Source organism: Diceros bicornis, chromosome 38, assembly GCF_020826845.1.
Source record: "Diceros bicornis minor isolate mBicDic1 chromosome 38, mDicBic1.mat.cur, whole genome shotgun sequence".
NCBI lineage: Eukaryota > Metazoa > Chordata > Mammalia > Perissodactyla > Rhinocerotidae > Diceros > Diceros bicornis.
This window is the reverse complement of record NC_080777.1, coordinates 4,500,476-4,522,271: the sequence shown is the minus strand read 5'-3', so window position 1 is coordinate 4,522,271 and position 21,796 is coordinate 4,500,476. Positions and strand designations below refer to the sequence as shown.

General features: G+C 38.9%; 1 protein-coding gene across 1 annotated transcript in view; it reads left to right on the top strand.

The window, feature by feature from the left end:
* The window catches only part of FMN2 (formin 2), a 340,819-nt gene that overhangs the window by 317,465 nt on the left and 1,558 nt on the right, over window positions 1-21,796 (top strand). The window contains exon 17 of the mRNA XM_058533558.1: window positions 20,352-20,433. Within this exon, the coding sequence (XP_058389541.1) occupies window positions 20,352-20,433 (82 nt within the window). The remainder of the gene's footprint in view (window positions 1-20,351; window positions 20,434-21,796) is intronic.

The window sequence follows — 21,796 nt, the reverse complement described above, 5'->3', positions numbered from 1 at the left end:
CCTTGACTTTTGGGTACTCACTCAGGACCCCACTCCATGGGGCTTCTGACCAACTCACTGCTCAGGGTTTTTGCTTCTGCTTGTCATAAACAGTTGAGCTTAAAAACTTGAACCATAGGCAGCTGCTGGGTCATGAGAGGAATTTTGAGCCCAGGGAAAGGAGACGTGTTTTTGAGGAAGACAGTAATAGAGACAGACCTGATATATGGTGCTTCCTGGTGAGTGGGCACTCAGTGAAGATTAACCACGCTGATGCTGAAGAACCGGCTATAGAATTACAGTGTGGTCATGGGTATTGGCATTTCTAGTCAATTCCAGTGTCCATCAATGGCACAACCATCATGGCAAATTAGTATCCCATAGCTTGGGTTCTTCAGTTTGTGTAGGAAGCTATTATTTACAATTTGTTCCTCCTTAAAGGGACCTTTAAATCATCATCATCGTCGCTGTCATCATCATCATCATCATTATTTAAACTACTATTATATATACGTAATATTTCTTATATATACATTATAATTTCTTATCAAATTCACATTCTAATGCTCTTAGAGTTTTAGGAACTATGATTTTTCAATTTTTAGGAGTAATAATATTGCAGATCCAAGAAAAAGAAAATCGCATTATACCTATAATAATTCCTAAAATGATGTGACTTTTTTTTTTTTTTTTGCAATTTAGGCTTTCTAATTATAACCGTAGTATTATTAATGTACAGATTATAGATACACCTAGAGGTTTGTCTGCTCAATCTTTTTGAATGCCGTCTTGTGTGAAGCCTGCGAGCATTTTTATTTTATTTTCTTTCCTTCCATTTTGATTTATTTTGCTTTTGTTTCCTGAGTAAGATCTGTAATAAAATGCTTAGGATCCCTGATCTTTGAGTGTCTTTCTAAGTTTGAAAAATTTATTTAATCAACTTCATCTGTCATTTTATCTTGTAGGGTAATGTTAAACATTCTCTAAATAACCCATCAGCTTTGTCTCCGTCCTCTGCCACACAGCCCTGGCCACGTTCCACCTCCGATTGATTGTAAAAGTTGCCCCTTTCTTTAGGAAGAGCAGTTAAGCTGGCACCCACGAGTCACACTCTGTGTCTAGATGAAAGAAAGTGGTCCCGGCCAACGTGTCTCCACAGCTCATTGATCTCTCTCTGGAGAAAGGCTGGTATGTCTCCTTACAGATTCCTTCCTTGAATGATTTAAAACTTGATGCTGAGCTATATATAAAGTCCTGTTCGGATGGGGTGCCTTACAGAGGGAGGGTCATGCTGAGAGGAGAGGGGGCCAGTTCTGCATTTACAAAAGGAGAGTGCAGTCCTCTGCTTGCATAAGCTGCGTCCGCCATCGCATTGTACACAGTTAGCTGAAGGTTGGACCTGGCAAGTGGCAGGAGACTTACGCAGATTCAAGCTTTCTGGCTTTTTATAAGGAAACACTCATTTTCAGAAAGTAGTGGCCTCGATGAAGACAGAATTCCGGCTGTGTTGGTGGAGACTGTAGCTGTTTTGCCCTGAACAGAATAGACCCAGGGTTGTGAGGGCACTGCCATCTCTTCTTGGGCTTCACTGTTCTTGTGCCCCTGGAGTGGTTCTGGAGATGAGCTGGGACGTGAGATGATTGGGGGGTGCCCTAGAGGCAAGCCAGCAGTCAACATGGAGGGGCCTGCTTGCTCCCTGAGAGGGGCCTGATCCCCTGAGTCTCATTAACCCCAAGATGACCCTCGTCTCCACCAAATTAGGAGGAGTGGGACCGCCAAAGAGGATCATGTGCTTGATTTAGAATCCATCAGGGTCAACTCGTGTAGTCGCCTGTATACAGAACCCCCTAATGAGACAGGATACAAGTGCTGTGGTTTGTTTTCTTTAAATAAACAGGGAAATAATCTAAAGTTATATTAGTGACTTAGTATTTTACTGTATGTATTTCAGCCCTATTAATAGTTTTCTGTTGTTCTATAACATGAGCATCTAAGGTGGGCTGCATTTACCATCACTTTGAAAAATGATAAAACTTAAAATTAGATCAGTTTATAGAGACGTTCACTCTTTTTCAAAAGAGTTAATAGCTTGCTGATGTGGAAAACACACACACATCAGAATCCAGAAATGAAAGTTTGCCTGTGAGAATCTCTAATCCTCTAAGCTTTAATTTATCATGAAAGTGTGTGGCAGATTAGCCTCTAAAGTCTGTTGGGTGAGGAAAAGGGAAGGAAGTAGAAGTACTAATCTTTAAAATATTCTAATTATCGTTATATGTTTAGATAATACATATTTTGCCAAAATAAAGCACATCAGAAAGAAAAACATATTCAAAGTAGATCTTAATTTTATGAGATGGAATTATTTTTAAAAGTTAACCTCTTTAGTTCAAATTCCTATGCCCCACGGGTGAATATTTTTGGAAAGTTTGATAAAATTCCATTTGGCCGCTTCAAAGTTTTCTGAGTGTGTGGGGGAGATAAATAAGATGAGGAATAGTTGGAAAAAGTATATTTCATCAGTTAGGGGAATTTCAGATGCTCACAGATAATGCAAAAGCTTTCATTTTAAAAATCAGTCTAGATGTGGATATTAATATATTCTTAAACTTGTGTGTGGTTTTTAGGACAGAAGCACTCATAGTTCTGTACTGAGTTTGTACATGGGTTTATTTCCTACAGCCTCTGATTAATTTTCTTAACATTTTCATTTTACAAATGTGGGATAAAAGCACAGAGTACTGGAACATGAACATGAGGCTAGATAGTGTTGAAGGCAAATTAGAGAAAAAGGTGGTAAAACTCTTGTTTTTTTAATATCATGGACAGGTGGATGGGCAGTTGGATGGATGGATGGGGAGTTGTTGGAAATAACCATTCAGGGAAAAATACAATCCACGTATGTGAAAGTGTTGTCACTGTGAGGACAGGTTAAATTGGCTCCTTTTTCTTAAAGCTCTCTACTTCATCTGTTATTAACAAAGAAGAGGAAAAAGGACTCACAACACACTTTGCTGCAGATTATGATCTACTAGCGTGTCCCAAACATTCAGATTAGAATCAGGGACCATGCACAGCCTCTTGGCTCAAGAGAGGTGAGAACATGACCATCAGAAAGTTGGTGGGTCATAGTGAAAAGGGAAAAATTGTGTTGACTTCCATAAAGTATATATTATACCATTCATGAGTAGTTATTAAAAACAAGTTTCGTAATGATGCTGATCTGAGAAAAACTAAGAATTAAGGTTCACATCCAAATTATTAATTATTAGTGGCCATTTTCTATTTTTTACCTGAGGATTTAATGAACTCCCTAACAGGAATAATGGAGTTCACAAACTTTGGGGACAATTATTCTAATAGATATAGTTTTATTCGTAATTGTATAGTCCAAGGCCATAATCCCTTGTCTACAATTTGGAGATCCAAAAACCTGTGAAACCAGAAGTTAATTCATAAGTTTGTGGCAAATTCAACATACGTGAGGCTATCTAGAGTCTTTACCATCCCACTTAATGTGAATGTTCATGTGTTTACTACAGAAATATTAATGTGTTTGGTTACTCCATTCTGTGTCAGACCCTTTTGCTCGTGTTCTATACCATATTTCTGTCTGAAATTAGAAAAGTTCTCAATTCTGTAATCCATCTGGCCCCAGGGGTTTGGGTAAAGGATTATACAATGAATGGATATCTGGCTGACTGAAGCCTGTACTCCTTGGCCCTAATTCCCTCTCTAGAATCACACAAATAAATTCAATCCCCCATCCATGAAATGGGTCTTCAGATATTTAAGGTTAGCTATGAAGATACTTTCAGGTTTTCCATTGCCCTGACATAGTATTCCCACGTCTTTAATTGTTCTAGAAACTCTTTGGACTTGTTCTGTTTCATTTAGCTTCCCGCCCAGCCTGGGCCACATCATCTGTTATTTCAGCTATGCTCTTACTGGTGCCATGGTTTACACAATGGATTACCCTTCTTAATACTCCTAGTATCAGCAAGGCCATACCCTTCACCTTTCTTGCTCCGCGTGAAATTTTCCAAGCTGGACTATTTCAAAATCAGTGTTCCCCAACCTAAAGTAGATTCTCTAAGGAATGGATATCCTGAGACAGATCCTGGGAACTGGGGGGGGGGGGGGGGGGGACACGAGAAGTCAAGAATGCTTTTATCCAACTTTTAATTTTCCTTTATAATTGCTCCCCACGGTGCCTTCTTGCACTTTCTTCTAACCCTGAACACAGTTTCTGCATTCTTCACTCTGAACTTGTGACTTGTACACATGCTTTACTGAGGTCATTCAACAAGTGTTTATTAAGTGGCTACTATATGCCAGGCACTGGAGTTGTGAACAAAGGCAAATCCTTGCCCTCTGGAGCTTACAGTATGTACACTGGGTGCTGATATGGGCTCTGACAAAAAATAAAGTAGGGCAAAGGGAATAGAGAGTTGGTAGTGGTGGTGTATAAAAGCTAGCCAGGCAATGTCTCCCTGAGAAGTGATGTATAAGTATGTCTTGAAGGAACTATGGGAATAAACCTGTGGATATCTGGACACAGAACGTTCCAGACAGAGAGATCAGCAAGTGCAAAGCCTGAGGAAGGAAGGAGGCCAGAGTGGCTGGAACAGAGTGAGCGAGAGGAGGGAGGTAGAAGATGAGAGCAGAGAGGGGATGTTAGGCCAGATTGTGTAGCATGTGGGCCAGGTGAAGAAAGGGCTTCAAGAAGTGGGGCATAAAGGAAGAACCGTATGAAATGCTGCTCGTGCTCGTGCTCACGGGAGGGAGATGAGGACTGAGGGTTGACCTTTGGATTTGGGAATTTGGAGGAATGGGTGACATCCACAAGAGTCGTCTCATCGAGAGGTTAGGGACAGATGCTGATTAGACAGGAGCAGAGGAAGTGGAGACAGTGACTCTATATAAAGGGTTGCGGAGAAAAAAAGGTCTAGCTGGGCGGGGGGTGGATTAGGGATTTTCTTTTTTTTTTTGGTGATGGAATAAACAACATATTTTCAGCCGGCTAGGAATAATCAAGTAGAGGAAAAATTGTGACCCTTATTCTCCCTTAATATGTGTGTTTCCTTGATCCCATTCCTGCCTTGTATCTCCCACATCTTACTCCTCAATTAAGCCATTCTTCCTCCTGCATAATTCTAAACCATTATGATATAAATAGCTTTGTTGTGCTCTTTTATGAGTCTGACAGGGACGAAATGTGATAAACTCCCTATAAACTAATTTCTTTTTTTTAAAGATTTTCTTTATTTATTTATTCCTCCCAAAGCCCCAGTAGATAGCTGTATGTCATAGCTGCACATCCTTCTAGCCGCTGCACATGGGACGCAGCCTCCCCACGGCGGGAGAAGCGGCGCGTCGGTGCGCGTCTGGGATCCGAACCGGGCCGCCAGTAGCGGAGCGCGCGCATTTAACCGCTAAGCCACGGGGCCGGCCCATATAAACTAATTTCTCTGTCTAATAGCCCTTGAGTTCCTCACCCTCCCCCAAAAAAGTCTTTCTAAAAAAATAGGATCCAAGTTATTCATCCACGTCGTCCTTGCTAGAGAAGTGTCAAAACAGAAAATGTAGCGTAAGTACCGACAGAGCTTACCCTTATATCTCACTAGCCGTAATCAAAAACTTTTCTGAACCATATGCAAGAGAAAATCACTGAGATTAAGAAAATATCTTAACACAAGTGAAAATAGTGAAAGGGTATTTGCATGAAAAATCTTAAATGTGGTAAACAACACTGTTTTCCTGTAATAAAAGGTGAACTTTGCTGTCCAATGTGATTTGATGATAGCTTTGGCCAACACGTATGACAAAAATTCATTTTATTTACTATCATAAATTTGTGGAACCGGGAACTGTCATTTTACCATTTTATTGAGGAAATCTAAAACATCCTCAGTAAATACAGAGAGAACATGGTCGTTTCTATGGGGCTTAGATAAAGGGCACATCAGCTGGGCTACTTTTGTAAATTTCAGGTAAATCCACATCTAGTATAGAATTAAAAGTCTCTACTGCAAGATCCTTGAGGAAAACAAACGCTTTTTATTCTAAATCAGAGATTTTAAATTAGCAATGAAAAATATGTGATCAGAAGCTTAAAAATCCTGAAATGTATATGAAAACAAATATTCCTATTTTCAGTGACTATTAAAAGCTTATAATCTAGACATTTTAAAAAGTTATAAAAAGCGCCTTGCAGATTTCTCAACTTTCCCTGATACCATGTTAAATTCCTTTTGGAAGAACACGAAAAAAGGATATTTTTGGTTTGACGGAATATAGGTCAGGCTCTTTATTTACGCAATGGAATGTGAGCCTTGCTGTTTACTCATCTGGTCCCTAAAGCAGATGTATGCTCCTTCTTCAGCCGCACAGAATCTTGGCATTTCCAGCACGTGTCCAAGATTCTAGCCAGTTACTGACAGCTATTCAGTTGAGACTGTTGTGATTTGAGATAATCAGGGGAATATGCTGATTGTCCTAGATTTTTCAGAGTTGTATCCCTGTATCAGAGTAGATCACCAAAAAGCAACAGGACATACTTGAAGTACATGTTCACTTCCTTCTCCTCAGAAATGCCCTCATTGAGTTAAGGTTTAAAATTTAGTCTCAGTTTATATTGAGGATTTGTGTAAAAAGGGCTTTGGAAAAATTTGTCTATCTTCTGTATTTTTACTTTTATTTATTTATTTATTTTTTCAGGTATACATCATTATATTTTGACTTCTGTATACACTACAGCATGGTCACCACAAAAAGTCTAGTTTCCATCCATCACCATACGAATATTCTCCTTTACCCTTTTTGCCCTCCCCCCATCCTCCTTCCCTTCTGGTAACCACCAATCTGTTCTCCATATCTATGTGTTTGTTTGTTGTTGTTGTTTTGTCTTCCATATATGAGTGAAATCATATGGTATTTGTCTTTTCCATCTGATTTGTTTCACTTAGCATAATACGCTCAAGGTCCATCCATGTTGTTGCAAATGGCAAAATTTCATCTTTTTTGTGACTGAGTAGTATTCCTTTGTGTATGTATACCACATTTTCTTTATCCATTCATCTGTCTGTGGGCACTTAGGTTGTTTCCAAGTCTTGGCTATTGTAAATAATGCTGCAGTTAACGTAAGAGTGCATATATATTTTTTTTTTTTTTTTTTTTTTTTTTTTTTTTTTTTTGGTGAGGAGATCAGCCCTGAGCTAACATCCGCCAATCCTCCTCTTTTTTTGCTGAGGAAGACGGCCCTGGGCTAACATCGGTGCCTATCTTCCTCCACTTTATATGGGACGCCGCCACAGCATGGCTTACCAAGCAGTACTTCGGTGCGCGCCCGGGATCCGAACCAGCGAACCCCGGGCCGCCGCAGCGGAGCGCGCGCACTTAACCGCTTGCGCCACCGGGCCAGCCCCATATATTTTTTTCAAATTAGTGTTTTCACGTTCTTTGGATAAATACTCAGAAGTGGAATAGCCAGATTGTATGGTAGTTCTATTTTTAATTTTTTGAGGAACCTCCATAATGTTTCCCATAGTGGCTGCACCAGTTTACATTCCCACTAGCAGTATACGAGGGTTCCCTTTTCTCCACATTCTCTCCAACACTTGTTATTTTTTGTCTTTTTAATAATAGCCTTTCTGATGGGCATGAGGAGACATCTCATTGTGATTTTGATTTGCATTTTCCTAATAATTAGTGCTGTTGAGCATCTTTTCATGTGCCTGTTGGCCATCTGTATATCTTCTTTGGGAAAATGGCTGTTCAGATCCTCTGCCCATTTTTTAATCAGGTTATTCGCTTTTTTGTTGTTGAGTTGTATGAATTCTTTATACATTTTGGAAATTAACCCCTTATCGGATATATGATTTGCAAACATTTTCTCCCAGTTGCTAGGAAGTTTGTAGCAATACAGGCCTACCTTAAGAAATCAGAAAAATCTGAAATAAACAATCTAATATTACACCTAAAGGAACTAGCAATAGAAGAACAAATGAAGCTCAAAATCAGTAGAAGGAAGGAAATACTAAAAATCAGAGTGGAAATAAATGAAATAGAGACTAAAAAGACAATAAGTCAATGAAACTAAGAGCTGGTTCTTTAAGAAGATGAAAAAAATTGACAAACCTTTAGCTAGACTCACTAAGAAAAAGACAGAAGGTTCAAATAAATAAAATCAGAAATGAAAGAGGAGAAATTGCAATGGATACCGCAGAAATACAAAAGATTATAAGAGAATACTATGAAAAGTTATGCACCAACAAATTGTACAATCTAAGAGAAATGAATAAATTCCCAGAATCATACAACGTCCCAAAACTGAATCAAGAAGAATCTGAACAGACCCAACACTAGTAAAGAGATTGAAACAGCAATCAAAAACCTACCAAAGTCCAGGAAGAGACAGCTGCCCTGGTGAATTTTACCAAACATTCAAAGATTTAATACCTATCCTCAAATTATTCCAAAAAAAATTCAAGAGGAAAGAATGCTTCCAAACTCATTTTACAAGGCCAGCATTACCTGAGACCAAAACCAGACAGGACAACACAAAAAAAGGAAAATTACAGGCCAATATTGCTGATGAACATAGATGCAAAAATCCTCAACAAAGTATTAGCAAATTGAATACAACAATACATTAAAAGGATCAGACACCACAATCAAGTGGGATTTATTCCAAGGATGCAAGGATGCTTCTATATCTGAAAATCAATATGAGACACCACATTAACAAAATGAAGAATAAAAATCCTACAATCATCTTAATAGGTGGCAGAGAAAGCAACAAGATTCAGCACCCATTTATGATAAAAACTCTGAATAAAATGGGTATAGAAGAAAAATACTTCAACATAATAAAGGCTGTATATGACAGACCCACAGCGAACATCATACTCAGTGGTGAAAAACTGAAAGCTACCCCTCTAGGAACAGGAACGGGACAAGGATGCCCAGTCTCACCACTCCTATTTAACATAGTATTAGAAGACCTAGCTAGAGCAATTAGGCAAGGAAAAGAAATAAATGGGATCTAAATTGGAAAGGAAGAAATAAAACTGTCACTATTTGCAGATGACAGGATTTTATATATAGAAAACCCTAAAGAATCTACCAAAAACTATTAGAAATAATAAATGAAAACAGTCAAGTTGCAGGGTACAAAATCAATGTACAAAAATCTGTTGTATTTCTATACACTAACAGTGAAATAGCAGAAAGAAAAATCAGGAAAACAATACCATTTATGATCGCAACAAAAAGAATAAAATACTTAGGAATAAATTTTACCAAGAAGGTAAAGACCTGTACACTGAAAACGATAAGATATTGTTGATAGAAATCGAAGAAGATACAAAGAAATGGAAAAATATTCTATGCTTATGGATTGAAAGAATTAACATAGTTAAAATATCCATATTGCCTAAAGCAATCTACAGATTCAGTGCGATCCCTATCAGAATCCCAGAGGTATTTTTGTGGAATTAGATGAAAGAATCCTAAAATTTATATGGAACCACAGAAGGCCTCAAATAGCCAAAGCAGTCCTGAGGAAGAAGGGACAAAGCTGGAGACATCACACTCCCCCTGGTTTCAAAATATACTACAAAGACATAGTAATCAAAACAGCATGGTACTAGCAGAAAAATAGACACACAGATCAATGGAACAGAATTGAGAGCCCAGAAATAAACCTACACAGCTAGTATTTGGCAAAAGAGCCAAGAACATACAATGGAGAAAGGAAAGTCTCTTCAATAAATGGTGTTGGGAAAACTGGAGAGCCACATGCAAAAGAACAAAAGTAGACCATCATCTTACACCATACACAAAAATTAACTCAAAATGGATTAAAGACATGAATGTAAGACCTGAAACCATACAACTCGTAGGAGAAAATATGGGCAGTAGGCTCCTTGACATGGGTCTCAGCAGTATCTCTTTAAATATGTCTCCTCACTCAAGGGAAACAAAAGAAAAAATAAACAAATGGGACTACATCAAACTAAAAAGCTTCTGCAAGGCAAAGGAAACCAAGAACAAAATGCAGAGACAACCTATCTTCTGTATTTTTAGATTTGTACTGACTACAGTTTACATCCCTCATTTAGAGAACTGGGTCAAAAATTCCTCCTAGCAATTAGAATCAAGAAAATGTGGTGGTAGTTTTGATTTCTCCAGACCATCTTGTGTTTTCCTTTTTCAAAGATGAACACTATCGCCCATTGTGTTTCCATTACTACTCTTCCTTGAATAGAATTCAAAATTTGTCCAATCATAGTACTTCTCCCCAGTAACTGATAAAACACATGCCCATTTTTCTAAATAGTTTTTCTTTTCAAAACTCATTTTAAACTGCCACATTTTGTATGTTCAGACTTTAAAAGATTCAGTCTTTTGAATCAAATGCTTCTACATAAATAGAAATAAAAATAAATATAAATTAATGTAATGAATTGGTGTATGACTCCGAGCAAGTAATTTGACCATTTTAAGTTTTGATTTCCTTATTGTAAAGTTGAGTAACAACAGACTCCACCTCATGGGGTTACTACAAGATTTAAAGGAGATATTATCTGTAAACCCTCTCGGCCCCATGCCTGTAAGTTTTCAGTAGGTGTCAGCAGCTACGGTGCTAAGCCAGGCACTGTGCTGGGCATGGCATATGGAGAGGAGAGACATTCTGTTCTCTGCCTTCAAAGAGCTTACATTATAGTGTCTTTTAAGATGCTCATTCTGTGGAAGCCCTCTAAAGGGGGAGGGATATTGAACTTGGGAAATAAATTGAAGATCATGTATCCCAATTTACTTCCCCTTATAGGAATATCATTTTTACAGAACTAATAGCTAGACATTAAGCCCATGATTTTATGTCCTTGTTAGTGGGAGTGATATGGGAAAGAGTGCAGACTCTGAAGTCGACCAGATCTGGATTTTCTTCTTCATTCTTCTACTATGTGACCTCAAGAACCCCTCTGAGTCCCAGGTTCCTCATCTCTAAAATAGCATGATGGCATCTCTCATGCTTGGTCGCCAGGTGGTTGAATGAGATACTACACATGAGCACCCACTGTGTGTGGCACACCACTGGCTCACTGCAAATGTTAATTTTCTTCAAATAAAAGAGCAACTCATTTTTTGGACATCTGTGATTGCTAGGACAGTTTTCTTAAGTCTCAAGTTAAAACAGTCTCTATATAAATTTTACCAGTTCATGGTGCTTAAGACTCTTCAACAGAATGCTCTTTAAAACAGGAACGTAACCGTATATAAAGTCACTCTGTTATCTTCGTTGAGCATATATGATCATTGTAAATTCATCCAAAGATCCTCTCATCTAACCATCATTTCTCTATCTAGTCTGCAGACATCCCATTCAAGATTCTCTAAACGCTTTGTTGAAAGGAAGGTATATTACATCTTGTCATTTATCTTTTCCACTAAACTACGAATTAATAAGATTTAGTGAGACTGGTTTGATACAATTTCATGTTGAATCCTTACAGGCTCCTAATGATTCATGTAGTGTATACAAAATCAGTTTCTCTATAAGATGGAAGAAGGTGAATCTGATACCCTAAACTATTTCATAACTTTAAATTTTATGTACATTCATTCAAACTAAATTGTTATTTGTGGATGGAATTATAACAGTAAATCAGTAAACTGAAAGGTCAAATCAGATAAAACTCTGCACAGTTTACTCAGAATGTGAATTGGACATCTAGACTACTGCTAAAGAATTCCCCAGAAGAAGAAGGCAAAAACAAGAGACTTAGATCTAAGCCCTAGTTATTTGCCAAAATTTATCTCTGTGGTTGTTTAGCTTAACTTTAATTTCCCTGTTCATCATCATTCACTCATTGAGTCAGTTATTTTTCTAATATCTAGTGAGTACTTACCTGTGTGAGCTTTATTATTATCCCTGGGAATGTAAAAATGAATACACATGATCCCTAATCTCAAAGAATTTACTGCTCAGTAAGGCAAAGAGACAGATATATGAATAAGCAAGTCTTTAAAATAAAAATCTGAATAAAATTGTGTGAAAGCATAGAGGATTGCAGACAGAAGCCTGCCTAGAGGTCAGGTTTTCTTCCTAGAGGAAGCCAGTTTTGAGCTTAACTTGAAGGACCCATGAGAGGAGGAGAAAAAGAGAATGGGCGGTCCCAGAGGAACATATTTAACAAAGACCTCCCGTAGGGATGGGGAGCAGTTCTGTATGGTTGGAGCACAGGGAACGTTGTAGAGACCGAGGAGAAGTTAGCTTAGTTGTAAATGGCCTTGAATAGCTCACTAAGGAACTCAAACAATTTTCTCTTGGCAAATGAATAAGTGGCTCAGATGATTCCCATGTTGAGGACATTTGTGAAGGATGGATTAGACCCATGTGGAGGCCTGTCTGCCGGGTATGGCAGTGGTCCAGGTAACATAAGGAGGAAGCTTGAAAAATAATCAGGGACAATGGAATTAGAGAGGTTGGGACAGATTTTAAAATCATTCCTAAGGGATAGTTAATAACAGAACTCATTAACCATTTGCATGTGCATGGAGTGGTTGGTGAAGAGGGAGAGAAGGGGTTCAAAGGGTAAATGGTTATGTTCTTAACCAAGGCCCAGGTGGGCGCGAGGAGAACACTGTCCACGAGGATCTGGAGTTGAGGGAAAGGTCAGAGCTCAAGGTATGGATCTGAACGTCTTCAGCATGGAAACGATAGTTGGAATTATAAAGGGGGGATTTCCTATGGATACCACAGAGTCAAGATTAGAGCCCTGGGGGAAAAATAACATTTGAAGGGAAGTTTAATAAATGAGAAGCAGCAGAAGAGATTAAGGAAGCATGTCTAGGAACATAGTTGGAAAACTCACAAGTTCTCTGAGGACCAAAGGATAAGAAAAGTTAAAGAATTAGGGACTAGTTAACTAACCACGTCAGTCATTAGCATGGTGGAGGAAAGCAAGGACTCGAAAGCACTGGTGGATTTGCCAGTTAGGAAAGAACTGACAACTTTTTGGCTCAACAGAGCGGTTGATGTGACTGATGATTTGCGTGTGTGTGAATTTTTTGTTTTGTTTGCTCTAAAATGAGAACATAGCCGTGTACATCCATACCCATCTTTCCTCATTGATAGGCAGTACAAAACTATGGGGAAAAGTTTTTTTCTGAGGTAGCTCATTCATGAATTATAATTCTACATCTATAGAATCTTAGACAGTCATTAAAGAGATTCAGACTATAAGAAACTGATTGGATTGCTTGAAATGTGTTTTCTTTCATAAGAAAACACATTTCAAATGTGTTTTCAAATATGAAAGAGAACAAATGATTCTTCTCTTTTCACCCATGTATACTCCACACAGATAGTTTCAGGAAACACTGATATACATCATCCCTGCTTACTGGCTTCATGTTCATGGGAAGAATATATTTGTGGTTTTTAGAACATAGACATAGAACATGTATGTCTAATTGCCACAGAATCCTAGATTTTGAACTATGAATATTCCTCAAAATTCAGCCCCTATTGTTGATAGAAGGGGCAGGCTTGCATGGTGCATTACAGTGAAGTGAGTGGACTAGGGGGTGTGTAAGGCCCCACAGCCCAGGGAGCAGGGCGGGGCCCTCTGACTGTGCAGCAAGCCCTTCTTCAGCTCTTAACATCCATCACTGAGCCACATTCCTGTCACGTCAGGAAACTCCAAGGTTTTTTAAAAGCTTGGTTTCCTTCGAGTCAAGAGTTACTTTGCGCTCATTCTGATTGCTCTCCGTAACCATTTGAGGTGCAAATGCAATGCTCTCTCTGAAAAAGTCGGAGATTGTCAGGAACGAAATTCAGAAATTCAACTTGAAGTCTGAAATATGTGCCTGAGGAAACTTAAGTTCTTTTCACTTGAGGTAATGGTGAGGGACATTTTGGTCGATTCTTTCCATTATATTTTCAGGCGGTTTGTGGTTTTGTCTCTGTGTATTTTAAAGCATTGAGTTTATAAAGGAGAGAAGACAGAGCCAGGAACAAACTCCTCAAATCACCTTTCATTCCACAAGGCGTCTAATACTTCTGTCTTTACCTGGTGAGAGACTCACAACTCTCCTAGTCCTAACCAGCCTTTGTGCAGATTCTCCCCCACCCCCATCGTGTGTTTGTGTGTGTGTGTCTTTTTTTGCTTTTCTCTTTTGGGGTAAAAAATTGTAAATTGGTAAGCAGACATGATGGTGGTGTGTTTTGGTGAAGTACACCGTGAACTGGTAACAATGATAATTATGTCTAGTCTTAGCTTATTGTTAGAAGATCCATCTCTGCTGTGTCGAGACCTCAGACGTGTGACATCCCAGGGCCGGGTTGCACCTCAGTCTCTCCCGGGCCGTAGACTCCAGTGAGGAATCAGGCTGCTCCCAGCAAGCCGAGTTGGAGCCAGCAGGAAATGAATCTGTCTGCCACAGATACTTATTTAGACCAAATTATTAATGTTTTGTGGCAGAAAAGTGGCTCCCTTTCTCATTCGATTGAATGATGAGGGCGTATCTGTTTTCTTGATAAGATTGTGGCCAGCCTGGCGTTTGCTCTAGAAGGTAGATAAAAATTATTCGGCCTGCAGGCTCCAGGGACGTCTGGTTTCTTTTCTCTGTATCTGTGCCAGAGTGTATCTCCCTTATTCATCTCACAAACTGTCTTTAAACTTAATCACACTGAACTTTCTGTATATGTTTGCCTGACAATAAATGGGTCTGGGGCGAGGGAGGGACAGTGCAGAGAAAATAGATCTTTATTAGGAGAGAAATAGGAAACCACCCTCTTTGTTTAGAGTAACCCCTGGTATAAATGAAGCCAGTTCTATTAAGGACAAAAATTTGAGAAACTTTTCATTTGTTTTAAAATATACCAAAATAAAAATAATAATTGGAGTTTAACCTAGTTTGAACAAATTCTGTGATAAAAAGTATTTTTCATTCTGTCACTTACCTTTGTCTTCTCTACAATATAAACCTTAAAAATAGTCTCATTCTCCTGGACTCTAATTTTCTATGTTTAACAACTTACTTCTAAGCGTAAATCTTAAAACCAAATGAAGTTAGGGGCCGGCCCCATGGCTTGGCGGTTAAGTGCATGCACTCCGCTACTGGCGTCCCGGGTTCAGATCCCGGGTGCGCACTGATGCACCACTTGTCCAGCCATGCTGAGGCAGCATCTCATGTACAGCAACCAGCAGGATGTGCAACTATGACGTACAACTATCTACTGGGGCTTTGGGGGAAGGGGGAGAAAAAAGGAGGAGGATTGGCAATAGATGTTAGCTCAGGGCCGGTCTTCCTCAGCAAAAAGAGAGGAGGATTGGCATGGATGTTAGCTCAGGGTTGATCTTCCTCACACACACACACACACAAAAAAACAAATGAAGTTGTTACAACTTAGAACATGTGCATGGAAGGAATAAAAAATCCATTTAGATGTATTGAAATTTATTTAGTTTTTTTTAAGGTTATATTTACAACGTTTTTAGTAGATAAATTTAAGTTTTTAGTTTTTTGAAAGTAAATTTAAATTTAAGCTTTCATACTTAAGGATGTCTTATTTTCCTCTGGTCATTTTTGCACAGGACCTAGAAAATAATTTTGCCTGAGGGATAATCTCAGAGTCCTATTCCTCACGAAGTGCTTTACTTCTTATCCTTTAGGTGGTTGTCTGTGGCATCACAAAATCTGTCATTACCAATTAACGGTGTCACACTTCTTTCCCTCGATGAGCTTGAATTTCAGATTTTACATTCTTTCCAGCATTACTTTCCATCTGTATGGGCAACCTGCTGAATAAGCACGTTGAGTGGTGCAATATGACGAGGTTTGCAATATCCGAGAATCTTACACTCTTAGAAATTTTGAGCTGTAAAGCACTGCCTATCTGGAAGTCAGTCTTGTGGCCTCCCTAACCTTCCAGACACAGCTGTGGAGCCTGAGGTATGTGGGAGGTGGGGAGGGAGAGAGAAGGCTGTGGCAGCTGGAATTACTGCCGCCAAGTCCAGGAACTCTATTCCTTGAGCTTGAACTGAACTCAGAGTTATTGCTCTAATTGAAGGCCCGTTGAAATTACTTACTGATCTGGTTTTCCCCTCTAGAGAAGACAGAAATTATTAAAAGAAGGTAGAGACTCAAGACAGGCATGCTGGCACTGGCGAGAAGTGATCACATCTGCCACCCTAGATAGAAACAAAACTTACAAAATGGATGCAATGTAAAGTAAATATAGCAAAGCACGCAGTGTTGGGTCACTGCGTGGGCACGCTGCCATGTACATCTTAGGAGGCCTTGAGGGTGGCCCTGTATCAGCACATTACCATAGTGACGTATGCGGCGAGGGATATACGAAGATTGGTCCTTGAAGGGAGCAAGTTCCCCTTTTCTGGAAATCACACGTTCTTCATCTTACTCTTTCTGACCATTGCCAGAGCAAAACTATCCTTATGACAGGAATTGTTTTGCTCAAATTGGTCCCCTGCTCTGTTTGCCAAACCTGAGTCCGTGTGTCTTCTGGTCATGTCCTATAATTAAATTCTCCCTTAAAAGATAAAGAACACCTCGTGTTCTTTGATTACTTTTGGTCCTTCGTTTAAGAGATAAGTATATACCTTTGAAATTTATTCAGCATAGTTTTGTTTCTGAAGTTTCATAGACAATAAAAGATAGTACAGCAAAATAGTAATATAAACATCAAATCTCATAGCCATTGCATACCATTTAGAACCCTCCTCTTCTGTCTAAAAAATAATGCTACATTTCCTGTTTTCTAGTCTCTGCTTTCTGTGTTGTTGTTTTTCCAAAATCACTAAAAATGATGAGTGAAGAGCTTTATTTTCATTATTATATGATTTGGTTTTGTCCATATTTTCCTTCTGTTAACATAGATTGCTGACTGGAAGTTGCAGATGTTAGAATAAGCTTATCAAAGATGTCATCTGAAAATTTTTACTTCCCTTTGTAGTTCTCTAATAGGAAATCTTGATTAACAGATACCCCAGCAGTGCCCTTTGTGTGACTGCAGCCACATTAAAAAGAACGCATTTTATGGATCATGCACGAGCGCTATGTCTCTGCCCGCCGTCCACAGACCCTACCCTAACTGGGGGTTAAACTCAAGTGCGGGCAAAAGTTGGAAGCCAAGGACTATCTTCTTCAGCCCAGCCGTGGTCTCCTCTCTCTTCATGTGACTGCTGTCTCTATAAATGAAGAATTGTCCCTCATTTTACTCTCCTCCTCCTCTTCAAGCAAAAATGATATATTTCTCGTTTTTATTTGTTGCTTGAAATATTATCGCTACCATGCCTTTTCACTTAAAGCCTTTGATGTCTGGTTGTGAAGTGAACATCTTTTTCCTACTCAGTTTAAGAAATTTTAAGCATCTTTGAATGAAGGTGGAAGCAGGAGGGAGAGGATGGAGCACGTACAAGTAGTTACTTAATAGGCCTAACCTTGTAGCTGACGAGCTCTGCCACCATCGCCTAGATGGAGAGCCCTAGTGAAGACGCTCATATTGACAGCTGGCCCGGGACGTCTCCATGCCAGCTTAGCCTTCACTATTTTTCTCATTTCTGGCAATTCTGGCAGCATGTCTCGCCTCCAGGGACACATTCTTTTTTCCTGCCTCAAGTGTGGAAAAATTTCTTGTTGCCAGAGTTTGGTTGAAATAACATTGGCTTTTGGAAGAGGCAACATTTGCTAGGAAACTAGGAGGGGTGGAACTCACAAAGTGCCTAAGTGAGCAAGTTTTTGTGCTTTGGGATTGTGACCCCAGTGTTTACGCCATCGGGCAGAGACGGGTGAGGAAGAGTGGTTGTCCAGGGGCGCTGTGTGTCTGCCCAGGCTGGGCTTCCAGGAGAACACCTTGGTTCCACGGTGCTGTTTCTCAAAGTGTGGCCCACTGGCCCCCTGCATCAGATTCTCCTGGGCGCTGCTGGTAAATGCATCCCAGAGGGACTAAACCAAAATCTAGAAGAGTGGGCCTGGAGGACTACATCTTAACAGGATGTTAGGATGCAGTGACTAACTCACCCCACTCACATACATTAGAACCTGAAGGGTAAACCAGAGAGCCGGTTTGAACTTTGACCTCAAGTAGTGTGGATCCTATGGCAGCAGAAGGGAGCCATGTTTATAGTTCTTTCAGCTCACCGTGGTGTTCCTTGACTCTAGCGTGGCCTGTGCATATGTCACTCTGTATATAGCTCTCTTCTTTCGCCCCCATTTCCCCTTCCAAGAAAAGTCTGGAAAATTAAGATTTGTCTTTGAAACAAGGTTCAGCTGTCCACCTACTCCAGAAAGGTTTCCACAACCCCTACCCACCAACCCCAGCAGCCTCCTCTGAGACACAGCTGGACCTCTACAGACCTTGGTGGCTGTGCTTAATGCACCATTGTAATTTACTTGCTTATGTGTGTCTCTCTCCTGTTAGACGTTGAATTTAATTGTCCTTATAAAATTGAGCCAAAGCCCAGTGCCAGACCTGGAGTTACTGCTCCGTAAATGGTTGTCAAGTGAATGGATGAGCTGAAAGATCTTGGGCGGCTTCCTTGACGCACGCTCTCCTTGGTTTTCGTCATCTCTGCCATAAGGAATGGCTGAATTTGTTTTTGTGTAAAATTAAATATGTGTGTATTACACTCGGCTTCCTATGATCCTTACAAAAATGTGTTTTAAGAACAAAATAAATAGGAGAGTGAGAAAATTAAGATGCTTTGGTGATCTAAATACTTGGGAAGGACGTTTTTTTAAATGTCACGGAATGCTTTAAAGAGCGCCAAGTAAATTGAAGAGGGGATCTACTGGATTTTGGCAAAGTGCTAAAAAAAAGTTTCCTTAATTCCTTGTCCAAATACTTCAACTTAAATTTACTGGTAGCTATTTCAGAGGAAGATGGGGACTCTGCAGTCCTTGGTTTGTTATAAAGAAAATGTTTTTGTCTTCAAATGTTTGGAGGAAGGATTAAAGGCAATTTATGGCTTGGGTGGAAAGTAATAAAAGTGGAAACAATGGAGCATCTTCTAAATTGTCATCATTTTCTGGAATTAATAACAATATCAACCCAGCAGGCATTTATGTCCAAAAGGAATTACTTTGATTTGTCATGCTTTAATGTAAAGTGTGACATCAATCTTGTAGCTGCTGTAGTGGATTATTTGTTTTATTCTATTGCTTAAAAACAGGGATTCATTCAGCCGTATAGGAGATGAATTCTATCATTAGATCTTTTGCCACTGGGCTCGAAAAATATATTTATAATTCATTTCTCTCAGGAAATAGGCTTTAAGATCTACATAAAAAGTTTTTTATTAAGATAAGTCACAGCCTTTTTAGTTTCCCCAGAAATACTCCATTTTTAATTTCCAAGGAAAATCACAATACTAAAAAATAAATTAACCCGGGGTTATTTTCCTTCTTATGGCAAACCTTTTTAGTAATAAAAATACCGTTTTACTGATTTCTTACTATTTATTTAATGAAAATAATTATACATAACTTTATAGTATTTTATAATTTATAAAGAACTTTTTAAATATTTTTTTAATTTTTGCCATAACTTTGTGTAGTAATAATAGTAACACTATTATATATTCTTGAGCCCTTTTATTATTTGAGGACAGTTCAAGAATCAGTGGTATGAGGACATTACCCAAGGTCAAATAGCAGAGCCAGAACTTATCTCCAAGTAACATCCTCTTTTAACTGTATCTCTGGTAAATTCAATTCTACTTTCCTTGGAGTGTGTGTTTAAAAAAAAAATCCTGGAAGTGTTGAAACATTATTATTGCTCACTCTCTATTTTCTGGTCTCAATTAAATGATTGGTTCCCATGCTTGGATGAAGCTCAGCTTTTTAAAACCTGCCCAAATATTCATTGCAAATGACTTTCAGGCATGGGTGAGTGTGCTGTGGAAGAGTGAATCTGAAATTAGTTTAAATAAGTGTATGAGTTTTTATATGGTACCATTTATTTAATTGTTTTAATGCTTCTGATTTCTGTAGGGGAGCCAATCTCAGTACCCTCACCTGAAAGTGAGGGCTGTTTCTTTCCTTTCTTGTGTATGAGACTCCTTTACTATAGGATGCAGTGTATACACAGAAATATTAATGTGTTTTTAGACTATCCCATTTGACATCCTTTGCTCCCAGGATGAGAATCCCTGGATGAATTCGTCTCTAGTCTCTGTGTTTTCAAATCAAGTGTCAGATAACGTTCCTGTGTATGTGATATTATTTCCTCCAATAATACAAATCCCTCATGAGTTGGCACTTACTCACGTACTGTGAGGCGGCCTGCGGTGATCTTTGTAAGTCTTTGTTTAAACACACGTTGCCTTTTCCCCACCCAGAGTGAAAGAAGCCGAAGAGATGTGTAGGCAGAAGAAGGGAAAATCTCTTTATAAAATAAAACCAAGACATGACTCTGGAATTGTAAGTATTTAACTTTTCTTTTTTTTTAACTTGTGATTTTCTTTCACTTTTAAACACTGTTTTCCCTGTTTATACCAACTCACATCATAATGTTTTAATTATTTTTTCTCTTATGTTTGAATGAGTAATGATCTCTGACTTAAAGAATCTCCTTTTCCTTAGGCCTTTAATCAAGCCCAAAAGGCTAGGAGAATCTCAGTATTCAGCATTTGAAGCTTAAAATGTAGATAACTCTACAAAGGGAACGCATATATGTGGATGCGTGTGTGTTGGCAGGAGTTGGGGGCCGCCTTTCACCTTCTTCATTACACGCGATTGAAGCACAGGGCTGCATTTGAACCCGGAGTGGCTATTATAATTGGATTAGCCCATTGGGATCTAAAACATGGTGGGAAATGCCAAGCACGGTGTCGGCCTTTGCTCAGACCAGGGGCTCAGACCTGATTTGTACCCATAAATGGCTCTCCAGAGTCAGCTGCTTACCAGCTGTCAGGCAATAGACGGAGTTTAGCAAGCTAATCTTGTTTCTTCCTTGCCCACTCCTTCCTTTAAAATAAAGGCCAAGTTGTGCACCCTGGGAGGGGAGGGCTTGGTGAAAATGATGAGTTTTCCCTTGTGATATTGTCAATGTTTTGATGAATGATTTGAGGGATTATCACTTGGTGCCACAGAGTAAGTAAACTTTTAAATGAAAAGTTGAGTTAGGCCTTAAAATAGAAGCACTTTGAATTGCATTAGTCTAATATTATCTAAATGGAAAAGATATTAAAATAACCCAAATTGGGATATGATTAAACAGCCCTATTTAGGAAAAGTTAGGAATTACATCTTCATTTAAAAGATATTTTCCTTTGAGTTTCTCTGTATCAAAATTAATCTTATCAAATGACAAGTATTCTATTATGGTTTAGTTTATTTTCTGTCTTTTTGATTCAAGTACAGTCTTAAAGGGGTATTGAATGAGGAGGAATAATTATTTATTAGTTAACCTCAATCATGCTATTTTAAGGATGGAAGAGAATTGAATCACATTAACCATGAAGCAGCCGGTTCAGTTTTTGTATTTGTGTATTTGTGCACAGGCTTAAGAACGAGAAAAGTGAGTTGGCACCCATTCACGTCATTAGAAGCTAAATTTTAAACAGCTTTTTCTTCTGAAAAATATTTGATGATTTGTCTTGGAGAAAATTCTAAAAGATAAAACAGATTCTACGTATATTATTTTCCTTTATGAGCTGGTAGATCTTTACATTTTCCCAAAGAATTGGATCCAAAGGAAAAGATCTTGTTTGGGCTATTCTAAACTCCATCCATTTTTACAAGTTCTTCTAACTACGACTCTTATCTGGTGCATTTATTTCAG